Source organism: Sipha flava, unplaced genomic scaffold, assembly GCF_003268045.1.
Source record: "Sipha flava isolate LNK unplaced genomic scaffold, YSA_version1 0_pilon_pilon, whole genome shotgun sequence".
NCBI lineage: Eukaryota > Metazoa > Arthropoda > Insecta > Hemiptera > Aphididae > Sipha > Sipha flava.
In genome coordinates this window covers 8,096,679-8,113,658 of record NW_020271713.1, presented here as the reverse complement: position 1 = coordinate 8,113,658, position 16,980 = coordinate 8,096,679, and the positions used below count along the sequence as shown (strand labels likewise).

At 24.2% G+C, this 16,980-nt stretch overlaps 1 protein-coding gene across 1 annotated transcript; it reads left to right on the top strand.

Moving 5' to 3' along the window:
• The first annotated feature begins 2,720 nt into the window (after positions 1–2,720).
• LOC112691536 (glycerophosphocholine phosphodiesterase GPCPD1-like) lies at positions 2,721–12,157 on the top strand. Its single transcript, XM_025565856.1, has 16 exons — positions 2,721–2,907; positions 3,138–3,407; positions 4,474–4,649; positions 4,714–4,883; positions 4,958–5,107; positions 5,332–5,439; positions 5,525–5,684; positions 5,753–5,888; positions 7,341–7,572; positions 8,614–8,772; positions 9,095–9,225; positions 10,530–10,665; positions 10,919–11,079; positions 11,467–11,626; positions 11,784–11,917; positions 11,986–12,157. The coding sequence occupies exons 2-16, from the start codon at positions 3,160–3,162 to the stop codon at positions 12,044–12,046; spliced, it is 2,322 nt and encodes a 773-aa protein (XP_025421641.1). The 5' UTR covers positions 2,721–2,907; positions 3,138–3,159; the 3' UTR covers positions 12,047–12,157.
• The last annotated feature ends 4,823 nt before the right edge of the window (positions 12,158–16,980 follow it).

Here is a 16,980-nt window from a genome sequence, read left to right as displayed (position 1 = left end):
ACATGCACAGGTTACTTTTAAAGACATTTATTGTAGGTATTTCAAATTTTACAATATTTATTATATCAAAAATTATAATTTAAATTCAGATATTTTTGTATAAAATAAAATCATTTTCAGCCATTTTTTTTTTTTACAACATTAGCAGAAAAAATAATTGTTTACTATCTTATTTAATGTTTCATAAAATTTAAGTAACAGGTATATGAAAATATTGATTGAAAATTTTTTAAAATTCACTTCTCATTGCCATTATTCATCATTATAAAATATAAAATATCTACCTATTCATAGTTAAGAACTTGGCGACTTAGCATACTTACTTTAAAATGTTTTATAATGTCACTGTTTTGTAAATTATATCAGATTATGAGGTTTATTTAAAATTCAGAACTTGTTTTAAAATTAATTTAAATATATGATACTAGGAATAATTATAACAATGATTAAATAATTAAATTTAAAAATTCCAAAATTAGGAAAACCTTTTTTTTTTTTTAAATTTCCAATAGTTTTCATAATAATTTTAAGCTTTCATTTGAAAAAAATTTTTATTTGATTTATTTAATACTGGTATTTTTTATTTAAATTAGGTTATTTTATTTTCATATTATTAAAATCCATTGAAGTATATTCTCATCCATGTTCATCTACTTAACATTACCTGAAAAAAAAGAAATATACAAAAATGTTTTAATAATGAAATATATATAATTTCAGTATATCTATGTTATAGATATACTAACATATATCTATGTTAGTTATTAAATAATCATATAATAATAAAGGTCTATGTAAGAATATTCATAAAACTTCAAAATATCAATAATTTTTACAAAAAATTTTAAGTTATCAGAAATAGCCAGTTACAAAGTAAATATTCATGTTTTGACTCAAGGTCAAATTCATTATTAAATTATTAAATAGGTACGTATAGTTATTATGGTAATTAAAATACCACTTAATTATATAATCTAGTAATAGGCAATTCCATAAATCTCTGTTTTTTAATCGGCTTGATTTTCTTTGCTATTATTATTTTACAAATCAATTTTTTTATGCAAAAAATTATATTTATAACATTAAGTAAAATTAATGAAATTAGTAAGTCATATATTTCATTATTTGAATAGACACATTGAGAAAAAATAATAGAATTCTATTTTAGATGAATAATTTGGTTTGGGTTGTAAAGGTTCAATGTCGGAAAATAATAATTCATTTGAATACAAAACACATTATATAATATAATATAATATACATTTATTTTGGTGACACTTAAAATAAGATGGTTTTAAAAATTGTTGTTTCTATAAAAATCTAACAGAATGAAAATACAATAAAAAAAAAAATAAAAATACTAAGTAATAATTAAATATTCATCTTTTTATGTGAAGTAGATACCTATTATTTGTTTTTTAATAATAAACACCTTATCATGTTTACATTCTAGACAAATTTTCCTAACAGATTTAAAAAATAGTTCATGAATTCATTTTAATTTATTTTGGTTTCGTTTTTTGAGAAACATGAAAAACTATCTGAAACACAAGATAATAATCAAAAAATTTATTTAGTTGGTTATATTATGTCGACTGCCACTTATTATGCTGAAAAAGAAATTTGTTGGAAATTTTCTCGAATGATTTAACATCAACGATTGATAGCTTATTAGTAGCAGAACATGTATTGTAGATGTATTACTTTTTAATAGGTACTTAGTGTTAAATTTAATTCTATCAAATACTAAAAGTTTGAAAACTTTGATCATAAAAGCCAATAGGTAATAGTATACTAATAATTAAATATCATATTCAGAATTGTAAAGAAACTAATTATCCGAAACCAAAGCCTTGAATATTGAAATAAGTGCTCATTTTTAAGTAGGTACTTAATAAAAGTATTTTCCATCAAGTAAAGCAAGTAAAAAGGTGTATAATCCATATACTTATTTGCTAGTCAAATTCAAAAATTAATAGTGCTTTGTTCTGAATACGAAATCCTTGTGAAAGAGAAAAAAAACGTTTGATTTTTCACCTTTAGTTCCTACAGCAGTTTTGTGTGTACCTCAGTCTATTCAAGATTGCTCTGTTATATTAATATTTAAACTAATAATGAGCACCGAATTAAACTGGCACTGATGAATGCAAAAGAGTAAATACTAAAATACTGTAAGACCGATTGTGCTCGAGTAAACCTCGTCAAATTCCAATCTGTTAATAGGACGTCATACCCCCGCATATGTTGTCTCCATCTGACATATGTGTAATATATCAAATTTGTGTTCAGTGATTCAAATGTAGTGATGTTAGCTAGGGAAGAACATTATATGTGTTTTGTTGGTCGGTTTTTTCGATATTTTAATTTTTAAGCGTGTTATGAGTATGTAAAATATAATAATAAAAAAAAACATCATAACTCACTAAAAAATTAAAATATCGGAAAAAAACCAATCAACAAAACACAGATAATGTTCATCCCTTTAAGTTTGATTATTGGTAAGTTTTCTCTAATATTAAAGTTAACTTCACTTTATTTGGAACTACTGAACGCAAACTTACTATGTTGTACGTATATCGGACGGAGACAATACATGCGGGTGTGGCGTTCTCTTAATAGATTACCTGAATCGCCGTACAAAAATGAAGTCGTTTGAGGATTAGACAAATATGATAAGATAAGCGACCATTTCATCCAACTCGGTTATCACCTTATCAGCAGCTGAACTGTTGACTTTTCTTGCCACTGTTTTTTTTTTTTTCTTCAAGTACCTACTTCATTTTTATTTGCTTCGTTTTTCTGTCATTTACTCTTTCGACCATCTACTCGACTCTCATTTAATGCATCAAAATTTAGTGCATGCCGTCCAACACCAATATTAATCATTTACGATGGCCGAGTCACTAGGTAATATATACGAAAATATTTCCTTTGGTTGTCTGACCAAAGTGGAATAAATGATTTAACTATTAAATATTTGTTTTTTTTTTTTATCAATTTTCATTAAAAAATTTAAAAAAAAACTAGATAGATTTTTGTATTTTGTTCATTACGTTTAGTTGTACTAAATTTTGGGCGTGCTCAAAATTTATACATTTTTAGTTTATTATACTTTTTATATTTTGTTGACCATATAGGTAGATATACCAAATTCACACAATGCAAATGTGGTTTGAACAGGACAATCTGAGCATCATTAATTTAAAACAAGTCAAACATTTTCATAAGAAAATTAAGTATTTCAAAGTAAGACACAAAATGTCTTTTCTGAAAACATTCAACGTTGAAGCTGAAACAACAGAGGGGCAATGTATTTGTGTAACTGGTAACTGTAAAGCATTAGGCAATTGGGAAGTGAATTCAGCTGTTATTCTTTCTAATTCACATGTAACGCGTATTAGAAACAAGTAAGCTCATCACTATATTAAAATAATTATACTACGATATTCAGCTGCATATAAATATGTAAGTTGAACCTAATGTGAAGCATTTATATCATGTTTGTTAATGCCATGTATACACTTGCGATCTGCTTGCAAACCAGCAATTAATTTATACTGAATTATTGGTTGTAGTGTTAGTGTCTTCTAAAATTTTTTCAGATGATTATATTATAAGCTTATCTTTTCCCATGGTTTGACTAATTTTTTTGTTCTCTCCCTCCGGAAAGAAGTCAACTATCAAACAATCTTTTTACAGTCATCGACAGACTTCACTACTTCAATAGCTCCCTTCCTGCATTATATTTTAAATGTTTTTTAAAATTATCATTATGCTTCAGATCCCATAACAAAGATTTATTGTTGTAACTGTTAATTAGCAAAATAGTTTCTTTCTCTGACTACTATAAAATAATACAAAAGTAATAAATCAAATAGAAAATTTAAATAAATAAAATTTATAAATTTGATGCTTAAAAAAATATTCGACAATGCGCCATCTCAATTTACAGTATGTTCTCATTGTGGTCATCAAAAAAAAAAAAAAAACCAACTCTCGATGGATCTATGTGAGCGGTTCACAAACAGCTTGTTAGACGTTAGACACGCCATCCCTATTATTGTCATTATCAGTTTGTGTTAGGTTTGAGTCGCACTTGTGTATGCAGTTTTAAATAGATTTAACTATTCCTTAGAATAATTATAACACAAATTATACATTTATCCAAGTGAGTAATGATAAGGTATTAAATGTGTTTTATCTCATCATGCTCAGTGTTCTAGAACTAATTAAAGAAATAAATACTTACTTGGAAATAGAATATTTTTTGCTCTATATTTTGATTTTATTATTTAATATTTTGTAACAAATTTAGTGTTTACTAATGTTATTTATTATCTATTAATAATAATGTTATATTTGAATGCCTGGTTCTTGATATTTTGATTAAAAACTTTATTTATTTAATTCAATAATTTTTACTTTATATGTATATTTATGAATATGCTTATTAATTAATAAATATTATTTTAGTAAAACTTACCACGTATGGTGTGCATCTATAAATTTGCCTTCAGATAGAGAAATTGTTTATCGTTACTTTAATGCATATGTTTTTAAATCTGATGAAGACTATGGGCATAAAAGACATATGTTTGTTAATTCCTGGGAATCACATTATGAACCTAGAGTTGTAAAATCTATTGATGGTATATTAATTTTTTTATTAAATATTCTAAAAATATAAAATATAAATGATGATATTTTCCTTAGAGAGTAAAATGTCAAGCAGTGATAATAAATCCCAATGTGATATTTATGGTTTGTCTTTATCTGATAAGCAACAAATTAGCAAAGGATTTTTAACTACCGAAAGTGCTATACAATTTAAGTTGTATGATAATCCAATTGAATTTTGGAATTCTAAATTACACAACAATAAAGTATGTTAATCTAAAATACTCTTTGGTTAATTGAAAACCTAGATTGTTATTAATTTTTTATTTTATTTTTTTAGGATAAGATTAGTGTAAAAATGACACCAATACGTTTATCTAAACAATCACAGCACTCTGGAGATACTTCTGATTTTTCAATTGATGAATTGAGTTCACAAGGATTTGATGATGTTGAAAAACATAGCGGATGGCCATTTGTAGAATGTGTAGTAGGTATTCCAAGTATTTATTATTTTTTACTTGTGTTGGAATTTTTTTAAAATATTGGAAACAAGATCTCATATTGTGTTGAAAAAAAAAAAATATTTTCTTATAATATACCTATTACATACATGAATTATTTTAAATATATTATATATCCAAAAAATGATTACTTATTTAAATATTTTATGTAATAAAATAAATAACATTTATTGCAATTTAATTATTTTAGAGTATTCCTGATGATAAATGTTATCAGCTTCAAAATCAGTTTGGTATTTTAATCAAAAAGAATACCTTTCATATAATTCAAACCAAAATTTTTAATATAGATCAATTTGTAAGTTTATATTGTTTTCAATTTGTAGTACATTTTATTTTATAATGTTTAATGGTTATATGTTAATGTATAATTGCATTTATAGGGATACCTTTTTGATATCTATCTTCATAAAGGAACTTCCGAAGAACCTCCCTATCATGTTGGATTCACTCACATTCTGCCTAGCAGTATGAAGTATAGTGATGGAATAATAATGTCTCCTATAACCAGTGTTCGTCACAAGCCAATAGGAGAACTTAAAAGTGAATAAGTTTAATTCATTTTTAATTTCTACAAAATTTTATATTTAATTCTTTATATTTAATTATAGTTGAGTATTTGATTATAAAACCAGCCAAGGATATTCACTGCAATTTCGATAAAATACCCGATTGGGATAGTCCTTATATACCATTGGATATTGGTCACAGGGGATCAGGATCGACATTTCGACATCTTGTTTCAGAGTCAGTTAAGATTAAATAATATGATTTAGTTTTTAAATAAAATAAAATTTCGATTGTTGGTACTTAACAGATTATACAAGTAATAGGTATGATATAAGTATGATTATTAAGCTGTATATTGGATTAAAAAGTAATTATTTTTATTAGATTTATTCATATTAATCTTTCAGTTATGAAAGATTCTATATATTTTTATAATATAAAATTAATGACTGGAACTTATTGAACTTATTGAATATTTACTTATTTAAAATATGCACATTCATAATCATCATAAAAAAACTTGATAAAGTTAAATTTTTTTTTTTACAATATAATTTATAACGATATAAATACATTTTTTTACTACAGCATAAATATTGATAGTCAATAAAAAGCAATAACTCATTTTTGCTAATGATAACAATTGTTTTATCTTCCAATAAGCAGTCTATTTTTTAAGTGTTTGATATTTACCTAATTGTAGTAATTAGTTTTTATAAAATAATAATGAAATAAATAAGAATTAGCAAAATAGTAATTTTATTGTATACAGTCAAATTTGAATAATGTTAATAAAAATTTGCCCATCTATAATATTTTTTTAATTCCTATTGGTGCACATTAAAACGTTAGTCTAAAATTAATATAAATAAGGGTATTATTTTTCTTTTTTTTAATAAATTTTATTTAAAAAATATTACACTTATTCAATTTTTATGGAAACCTTGTTAACATAAAATATCAAAAAATATATTGAACCCAGATAAATAAACTATGAATAAATTAATAACAAAAATAAATTAAACTTATAATATATTACCTAATTCAAATAAATATATATATAGTATGGTTCAGTTGCCATATAAAAGCATTTTATATTGTATTGTTATAATTATTTAAACATTAATATTGAACTACAATTTTTTTGTAATTTATGCTTTTTCAAATATTTTGAATTTAATTGAATTTATTTATACATGTTAGTCCTATGTCTGTTATAAGTGGCGCAACTAGAGATGGGGTTTGGGGGTTGTAACCCCCTAAACCAAAATTTTTCTGAGATTTTAAAAATTATATGTAAAAAAAAAAATGGTTTATCTTGAACACACGAAACAACTGATTGGTATTAAATATGAATATTATTCGTATTATAATTGATAACAATAATTATATGATGGTATGTAATGTATTGTAACATTCCGTTCAACTTTAAAACATAAATAACCTTTCTACTACGATTTCTCGATAGTCGATTGTTTATAACTTTTTTTGTAATTTCACAATATGAAATAAAAGTTAATATTATAATTTGTAATTTAAATATTTAACTCATAAACCTAACTTAATCTTACTCCCTTATCTTTATTTCTGGTTGCGCCATTGTCTGTTATAGTAATGTTATATAATAATCATTAAAATTAGTAATTTTTTATGTATATATATATATATATATATATATATAATTTTTAGTTGTTCTCATGTTCGTGAAAATACAATAGCTTCATTAAACAAAGCTGCAACAAATGGAGCTGATTTTGTTGAATGCGATGTTCAACTTACAAAAGATTTAGTACCCATTATTTACCATGACTTTGAAGTATCAATGGCAATTAAATCAAAAACTGATATTTGTAACGAAACCATTGAAATGATTCAAATTCCACTAAAAAGTTTTTACTATGCGCAGTTACAAAAATTAAAGGTTATTCTTACGAATATAACTAATTATGCATTATAGCAGTGGTTCTCAAACTGTGGTAAGCATATCCCTTGGGGGTACTCGAGATTTTTTAAGGGGTACAAGTCTGGCCAACAATCCTTTGAATTTAAATTATTTATGTGGAAAAGGTTATTCAAGTTTAAAAGTAAATAAAGAAATAAATTAAATGTTGAAGATGATTTAAAATTGTACTGAACTAAATTAGAACCCAATATTGTTCAATTGTGCTAAAAAATACAAGCTAACACTTCTCACTCATTTTTTTTTGAAAGAAAGCTATTTTTGTTTTTAATATTTTTTGTGTATTATTTTATGTTTTTAATTTTTTTTATATTTATTTTAGTTTTTCTAACTAAAAAGGGGTACCCAAAAAAGTTTATTGATAAAAAGGGGTACAGTGTTTATAAAAGTTTGAGGATCCCTGCATTATAGTATTATTGTATTAACTATAATTATTTTTATTTTCCGGTGCAAAAAAATTTATTAATTGTTTATATTTTTTTTTTTTAGATTTTTTTTTAGACTATTATATTAATTTTCTCAAAAACAAACTTTTATTTCAATAGTAAATTGTGTATATAATTATAAATTAATTAACTTTATGTTTTAATTAAATATTTTCAATCAAAATATTATTACATTGAATACATATTTTTATATTAGTGTACTTAAAATATCAATTATAATTGTAATATTTATGTATTTCATTGTAATAATACTAATTTAATTTTGTTACATTTTATCTATTTAAATTTTATAACATTAAATTAATGTTATTGTGACTAGAATATAAAGCAACTAATTTGGATGTTTAATATTTATTACACATTATTATATTTGAAACAAGAAGTCATATTTTTTTTAATAATATTTTTTAAATACTAGAAAATAATAGTTTGCTATATAATTTAGTCAAGACCAATTATTTATTTTTCTACTGTCGGATAGAAGATTAAATGATATTTTTAAAATTGTATAAAAATAACTTTTCTCTTCAATAATCATTTTTTTACTATTTTACAGATTTATCATAATAAAGAGCCTTATAGTCTATCTGAAGACCATTTCTTAAATGATCCAAGAAGTGAATATCAACCTTTTCCGAAACTCGAAAGAGTTTTTAAAGATCTACATATTAATACAGGAATAAATATTGAATTGAAATGGACAATGAAATTACAGGTGTTTATGTAACTTTAGTACTTATGTATGATGTTTATTAATATAATAATACATATAATATGTATAACCATTGTAATATAAATAATTACAATTATCAAAAAAAAAAAAAAATGTGAAATAAAATATAAATATGTTCATATAATCATCTCCCCCTCTTTATAGTTAAATAATAAATGTTCCACTAGATAAAATAGTGTCAATGAAAGTAAATAAAAGTCTAATTATTTTATAAACCATAACAATAATATATATTTGTGTTTATTTTAATTGATAAATATTATTTTTCTATTCAAATATTTAAAATAAGTAATTTTATTTCTAGGATGGAACTTTTGAACTTGATAATCCATTTGATATGAATTTATTTGTGGATACTATACTTCGAACTGTATTTGAATTTGCAGAATCGAGGTCTATTGTGTTTTCTTGTTTTCATCCTGATGTTTGCACAATGTAAGTATTAGTCAATTTTTACTCTAAAATGTAATTCTTTATTGTATATTTTATTTTATTAATGTTATTTAATTTAATTTAAAAATGTATATTTCAATAATGCATTTAAAAATGATTATGCCATTTGGTTTTAATATTAAAAAAAAAAAATACTTTTATCAATTTATTTTAAATTTTTTTAAATAAAAAATGAAAGTTTAGTTTATTACAACATTTAGGTTTATTCTTATTTTGTATAAAATTTTTCCCTAACCTTTGATAGAAAAATTGTGATTTTATTCAGAATTTTGAACTTGTATGTGTTTACAAATTCTAATTTGAATCTATATCCCATGACTTATTCTTTAATTCAATTTTTTTAATAATAACTTATAAAATATGACCAAATTATTTTATTTAATTAAAACTATTAAATATTTTGAGAGATGTTTCCGTGTGTTAAACAATAGTTTTCTTAGTTAAATATTACAAAAATAATCAGCAAACAATTTTTTTCATTTTTATTTGTGTTATAAATATTCTAAATTTAGTCATTAAGTTTAAGTTCTGTTTCCTCTAAATAGTTATGTTAAAACTATTACATTCATTTTGTGAACTAAATATTTTATGCTTATTTATTTTCTAACAGACCAATCTTTGTATATTATGTGCTTGTAGTAAGTCAGTAGAAATTATAAAAAGTAAACTGAATATTTAAACTGTATATTCAAATGTGCATAAAAAAATAAAACGATTTTGATTTTTTTCAAATGTCACTTTTTATATATTCTAAATTAACATCCTCAAAAATAAAATAACACTTTAAATTTTTTATCAAAAATGTTATTATAAGTGTAATATTAAACTAAGAACTAAAAATAAAACACAAGTAATGCGCTGAAATATTATTTCTGAAACCTTACTGAAACTCACTAAAAATTAATTTATACCTAATAATTTTTTTCTAACTTGTTATTATTATAACATTAAAGTATTCAAGACATAGATTAGAAGTTAGACATTTATAAATATATAAATATATATATATATATATATTTTGAATTTTATGTTTACGAAAATAATTAATTAATTAATATAGATACTTTGAAAATTATCAAATTAGAAATCACATAAAAATAAAATGATTAAGTTTTGCAAATTGTATCTATCTTTATGATTTTGTCTGTTAAATTTTATTTCCAATCATGATACATAAACATAAAATAAAAAATGTATTTTAGATAGGTATTACTATTGTGAAATTATTCTTTCTTTAACATTTTTTGTAATGTAATGTTTTTAAATTTTTATTCGTGAATATATAGGCTTAAAATGAAGCAAAGTCGGTATCCTGTACTATTTTTAACTCAAGGGGTCACTTCTCGATACCCTCCATTAGCTGATCCTAGATGTCATACTATACAAAATGCTGTTCATCATTCCACTTGTCATGGCTTTTTGGTAAATTATAAACTACATTTACTGCTTTCATCATATATTTATTTGTTTTTAATCATTCGAAATTGTAATTTTATAGTGTAGGAATTTAAGTTTTATCAATTGTACACTCATCTAAAATTAAAAATAAAAAAAAATTATACTATTTAAATTTTAACTCAAAATTATTTATTAATTAATTTTATCCTAATAGTAAATTGTTCAATCAATTGTATCAATTTTTATAAATTAATTTTATCATATATTATATTTTCAGGGAGTTAATGTTCACTCAGAAGATTTGTTACGCGATCACACTCAAATAGACCTCGTGAAAAATGCTGGGCTTGCACTTTTTTGTTGGGGTGAAGATAATAACTCCAAAGAAGTTTTGAAAAAATTTAAAGAACTTGGTGTAAATGCTGTAATATATGATAAGTAATAATAATAATATATTGTACATATTTAAGTATAACCAAACTGTATAATGATAGTAACAGTATTAAATATAATTTATTATTAAAGCTAAAAGTAATGTTATAACCATAAAATGATTAATTTAGTACACCAATTTTATAATTCATTTTTAATTTTTAATCACAAATGATATTTTCTTTTTTTGTCATTTCAGAATTTTATTTTTTGTTTTGTTTCATACTTAAGTAACTTTTAGAGTTAACACAATTATTCAATTAGTTCTTAATTATACTATATATTATTTAAGCCAATGTTTTTATAGCTTTTTCATAATTTCAGTTAAAGAAAATATTTAACTTTATATTGTTGTTCACACCCATTTATATATTTTTAACTATTTTTTCATAGATTGGACAGAAATTATTTAATGAATAAAAAAGAATCATGTATCACAAAAAGACCTGGGATTTACTTTGTTGCTAGAAATCATTGTGAACAGGATAAAATACTTTTATCAAAAGAAGAATCACTTAATGAAGATACACACATACGTGAAAACAACGATAATGTGAGTATTTGTATTTTATTCCAAATTGATACTAATTTTTTAACTAACTAAAAAATAAAAAGGCAAATTTTTAAACAAAGTGAAAATGCATTAAAAAAAAAAAAAAAATCTAAATATGAAAATATATTTTTACTGTATAAATAATGTTTATTTATAGAAAGAGGATGATAAAAGATATTTCATGGATGTTGATAAAGCAATTTTTCAAAATAAATGTTCTTCGACAGACTCATTGTGGAGTGAGGAGTGTACATCAGTAAATACTTCTAAGTCACCATCAAGAAAACAAAAGTAATACATTTATTTAAATTAAAATTAAAGTTTATTTTTATTTATAATATTCATTATTTTTTACATAGATATGTCAATGAAACTTTGGAAACTGATGTGCAACAAAATATTTCAAAAAAATCAAAATAATTTTAACAAGAAAAAATTACAATTTTATTAATTTTAATCCAGATTTTAATTAATTTCTTGAATTATGGTTTGCATTTTATACTTGATGAGTAAAAATTTGACTATTATTTATGGACTTTTTTTATTTAATTTCTTCCAATTTGTTATTATACATGCAAATACTTATAAATACTTTATACTCCTATAATTGTATTAGAAAAATCATTCTGAGTTGGTTTCTTTTTTTTTTAGTAGTATTAATATTATAAAACAATGTGCTAAAAAACATTTTCTAGATTTTGAGAAATGAAATCTGTATAAAAATTCTTAAACTTTTTTTATAACTAAAGAACAGTAGAATAACCATAATGTCATACATTTTTTTCAAAATGAAATGGTTTTCACTTATCTAGTTTTTTATATTTTATAATAACTACAGTACAGATTTGCAGGCATTTACTATTTTTTCTATTTCTTCAAAATGAAACTATGTACAAATTTGATTTATACTACTTGGGATAAAATGCACAACAATTTTTTTTCTTTTTTTGTAGTTTTTTTTTTTGTATATTTGTGTTTTTTTTAGATATTTTGGGTATTTTTTTTACTTCCAAGTTAAATTTTTCAAAATGTGTTCTAAATAAACAAATTATATGATTGTTATGTATATATGATTGATATGTTAATATTTATTTTTATATTATTTAATAAGTTCCAAATATTTTTCAATTATTTCTTGACAACCTTTCTCCATGTGTTCAGTTTATCTTATACTATATGGTATATAGTAGATTAATTTATATTGAAAAAACAATAAACACAAAAATATGCTCTTGCTCTAAAAATTATACATTTAGAATTACAGTTTTGTTTTTGCTGTAATACCCAATAGTAATTTGTAAATTAAAATGACGAACATTTTAATTTTTTTTTTTCCCTCAAAACCCATTTTTAATGTTTTTTTTTTTTAACTTTTTTGGAAGATTTATACAGCTTAATTTTTTATTTTAAGTATTTTCTTTAGTTTTTTTTATTTAAAATCCCTACTCTAATAATTACTAATAAACAATATTTCATTTAAGAATTTGTTCAAAAAAAATAATTATCAGTAAAAATATTAAAACGACCTTCTATACTGTATTTGCTTACAATAGTTGATTTTGTTTAGTTTTCTAAAACTAATAGTAAAAAGTAATTGAATAAAAATATTAATTGTAACTATATTTAATAAATAAATAACTACAAATATTTTTTTGCATATTAAATTATTGAAAATTAAAATTTTTAAATTGTAAAGATTGGAAAATAATATAGGAAACTTACCTTTGCTTGGAATTCATTTTTTTTTAATATTATTATTGTTATTTAAAACCACTTTAAATTGTTTGTACAGTTATATATTAATATGTTTTGTTTCAATATTTTTAAATCGTCATTAGATTTTAAATATGTATTGATATTTTAATTATTATCTTTTTTTAAATATTTTTAATATATAAAGAAGATTTGTGAGGTATATGTTTTATTATCCAAGTATATTTTATATTATATGAAAGAAAATATATCAAACTGATGTAATTGTATGTATATATTTTAAGCAGTGTACCTACTTCACTCTATACATCATGTATTTATAACAAATATTACAACACAACACAACACAACTGTTACAGAAAGTAAATATTAAATATTTAGTAAATTTTACTCACTGCTTATGTGATTCTGTGTAAACAGACTGCACAATAAAAACAAATTAGATAAAGTATGTATTACAAAAAAAAAAAAAAATGTAACTGTATAAAATCGGACTGAATTATTTGGTCACTGACGACAACAAAATATTGGACCCGATATTTAGCAAACTTCAATATAAACACATTGTCATATTGTCGTTTGTATAAACATTTACATTTTTCTATTGTCACCATTCACCCTACTCTTATCGTAAGTACATTATGCCATTTATTTGATATGATCACCGCACTCTTACAACATTCTTTGAAGTTTTCAAAACGGGTGTGTCCAAGACCATCAGCAAGGGTCGAATAATGTCATGGGCGTAACTAATTTTTTATGGAGTGGGAGGAGACAAACTTTATGTTGATACCTATACCGTACACTTTAAGAATATATATATACGTTATCTGAACCATCATCATCATGTATTGTGATAGAAAATGCCATTGAACAAATAGGTATATTTTGATAAATCTATTCATTTTTTTTTTATAGTTAATAGTTATAATTTATTAGTAACTACATAATTTATTGATGAAATGATTCTTACAAATCTGAAATGTCTTTTCCATACAATTGTCTAATTAATTTACAAAATACTAAGGGGGTATTGTCCCGTTAAATTATTAGAATGGGGGGCAGTTTCCTCTTAAAGAAAAATAAAAAAATAATCGTAAAATATTTCACTAATGGTGTTAATAATTTGGTGCAATATTCATCTCCTATTCAACTTAATACTTTATTACGCGATTCATTTAACTTATTGCAGTGGTACACCATATCATATCGGCAGTGATATGTTTTACTATCTTTAATGTTATTATTTAATCGGGTAAATTAAACGTTTCATGTTCTTTGTTTATCATGTCATCATTATTCATTACTAATCCTTACATGTTGAGTTCTGAAAAAATATTTTATTGATAGTATGTCGTCTATAAATATTAAATATTAAAATATATAGGTAACCATAATTTTTTAAATATTTTGAAGTCGGAAAATTTTATCATTTGTCCCACCCTTTCAAAAATTAAAATGACGCCCCTGATTCAGCAGGTAAATCATCGTTTAAAACGCAAAAATACTATAACCATATACACTTTCCGAAACCGGTAAAACCGGTAATTTTTGGACTAGACATTATTTAATAGGAGCGGGATGTTTATAAGTCAGTAACGTTTTTACAAGTATAAGTTACTTCCTACAACGTTTTAACGAAGCGTAATTTATTTATGGCTTGTACTTATACTTTGTATTAAAATCAAGTACAACAGTATTCATTTTTTTTTATTGTTGACCAGATGTTATTAAATACATTTACGAAATTTCTATTTCAGTCGTAATCGTATAATACGTATAATGAGACCAACTTCATCAATTTATTACTATCTTGTAAAAAGTTCAAATGAATTATTCTGAATAGCTACCTAAATTGCTAAATGGTTACCCTTAAATTACTATTTATAAGTAAAATAATATACCTACCATACATACATATTATGTATAACTAGTCCAGTATAATTTGCTACATCATATATTGATATCGTACATTCAACGTTTAAATAATATAATAATTTTGGAAACCCATTTGGATTGGTCGTGAAATTCGAAGGTTGATATTAATTATTACACTATGTAAAATATTATGTACTATGCATATTATTTTCAAATTAGTTTAATTTTTTTGGAACTAGGACTAGGTATATTCTTACTAAAAATGTACGTAAAAAGATCCTCAACTGGGGGAGCGTTAAACCACCCCCCTCTTGCGCATAGGCCTACTTCTAAAAGGTATGCCCGGGAAACAGTGGAACGAATGATTTTAGAAAATAAGATTGGTCATGTACCGCGTTCATAGAATACTGTTCGGAACAGGTGGTCGATCAGTCTACCGACGTAACCACCAGTATCGGCTCGAAGTAAATATTCTGGAGAGACTTAAATTATTCAATATAAACTCCATACAACAACGAACAAGAAAACACTTTTATTGAAGAATCAATTATACATTTTACTGAATTTAATATTTAGTTAATTTTTTTTACTTAATTTAATTGTACATTTTTTTATGAACTAATTCAGTTCTGCAACCTTTTTTATCTGCGAATTCGCAGATGACGTTGCAACAGTGCGGACATTTTTGTCAGTTTCAATCACTTCTATAATACGCGGATTATTCCCCCGACCCCCTCCGTCAAACAAGCCAAACTATTAAATGTTACGATTGAACCTGTCGGACGTCAGTTTCCTTGAATCGGTGACCGTCGTTGAAATTATACTAAAATAGTGTTTCCATCGAAATTACTATTTATAGGTTTTATATTTTGTGGCCTTATATTTATAATAATAAATATAGGGAAACGCTATAACATATTTTCAATAAAAATAAAAATATTTCTATACATTTTTAAATAGTAATTATTTACAAGTAGCTGTTGTTTTTTTTCAGGGGAGACGCAGTCTCAAAGTCTCCCCTGACGAGCCACCCCTGGTAACCGCCTACGAGTGTGTGTACCGGGGTCGAAGTCCGAGGGCGTGCACGCAGCGTCGGTTACCCGTCTGTCGGTCGGTCATTCAGTCAGGGGCGAATTTTAGTGGGGGACGAAAGGTTGATCGCCCCTCTGAATCCGTATTAAGGAATTGATTATATTTGAGATACACATTTCAAATGTTATTTAATGTGGATCATTTTATAACGAAATCAAATTACGCGTGGCTGTGAATATTGAAATGGGATTTTTGTCGGGTTCATACTTAGTGAAAAATCAAATAAAACACAAGCGTAACTTTCAAAACACAGACAGGTGTTAAAAAAGAACTACACAAAATTCAATGGATCTAAATGGAACTAAATGGATCCGGCATTAGATTAAAAAAAAAAAAAAAAAAACCACAAATATTAAGGATTCGCCAGATTTAAATATTACAAACAATTTTACTTGTAAATTTTGAGCCAGAATTAAAGAAAAAATTTAGTTGGCCTCCCCCTCCCCAAGAAGTAAGTTTAAATACGCCCCTGCATTCAGTACGAAATAAATGAAACGCGCACCATCAAACCGACTAAATAGCTGAAACGGCGGCGGCGGCGGCGGTGGCGGTGGTGGTCGACGTCGTCGTAGTCCAGTAGCGCGCGTTCGTGCGTGGTTGGTGTGCAGCTATTTCGGGAAGTTCACGATCCATGCGATCCTTTTTACTAGAGATATATTTCAGTTCGTCGA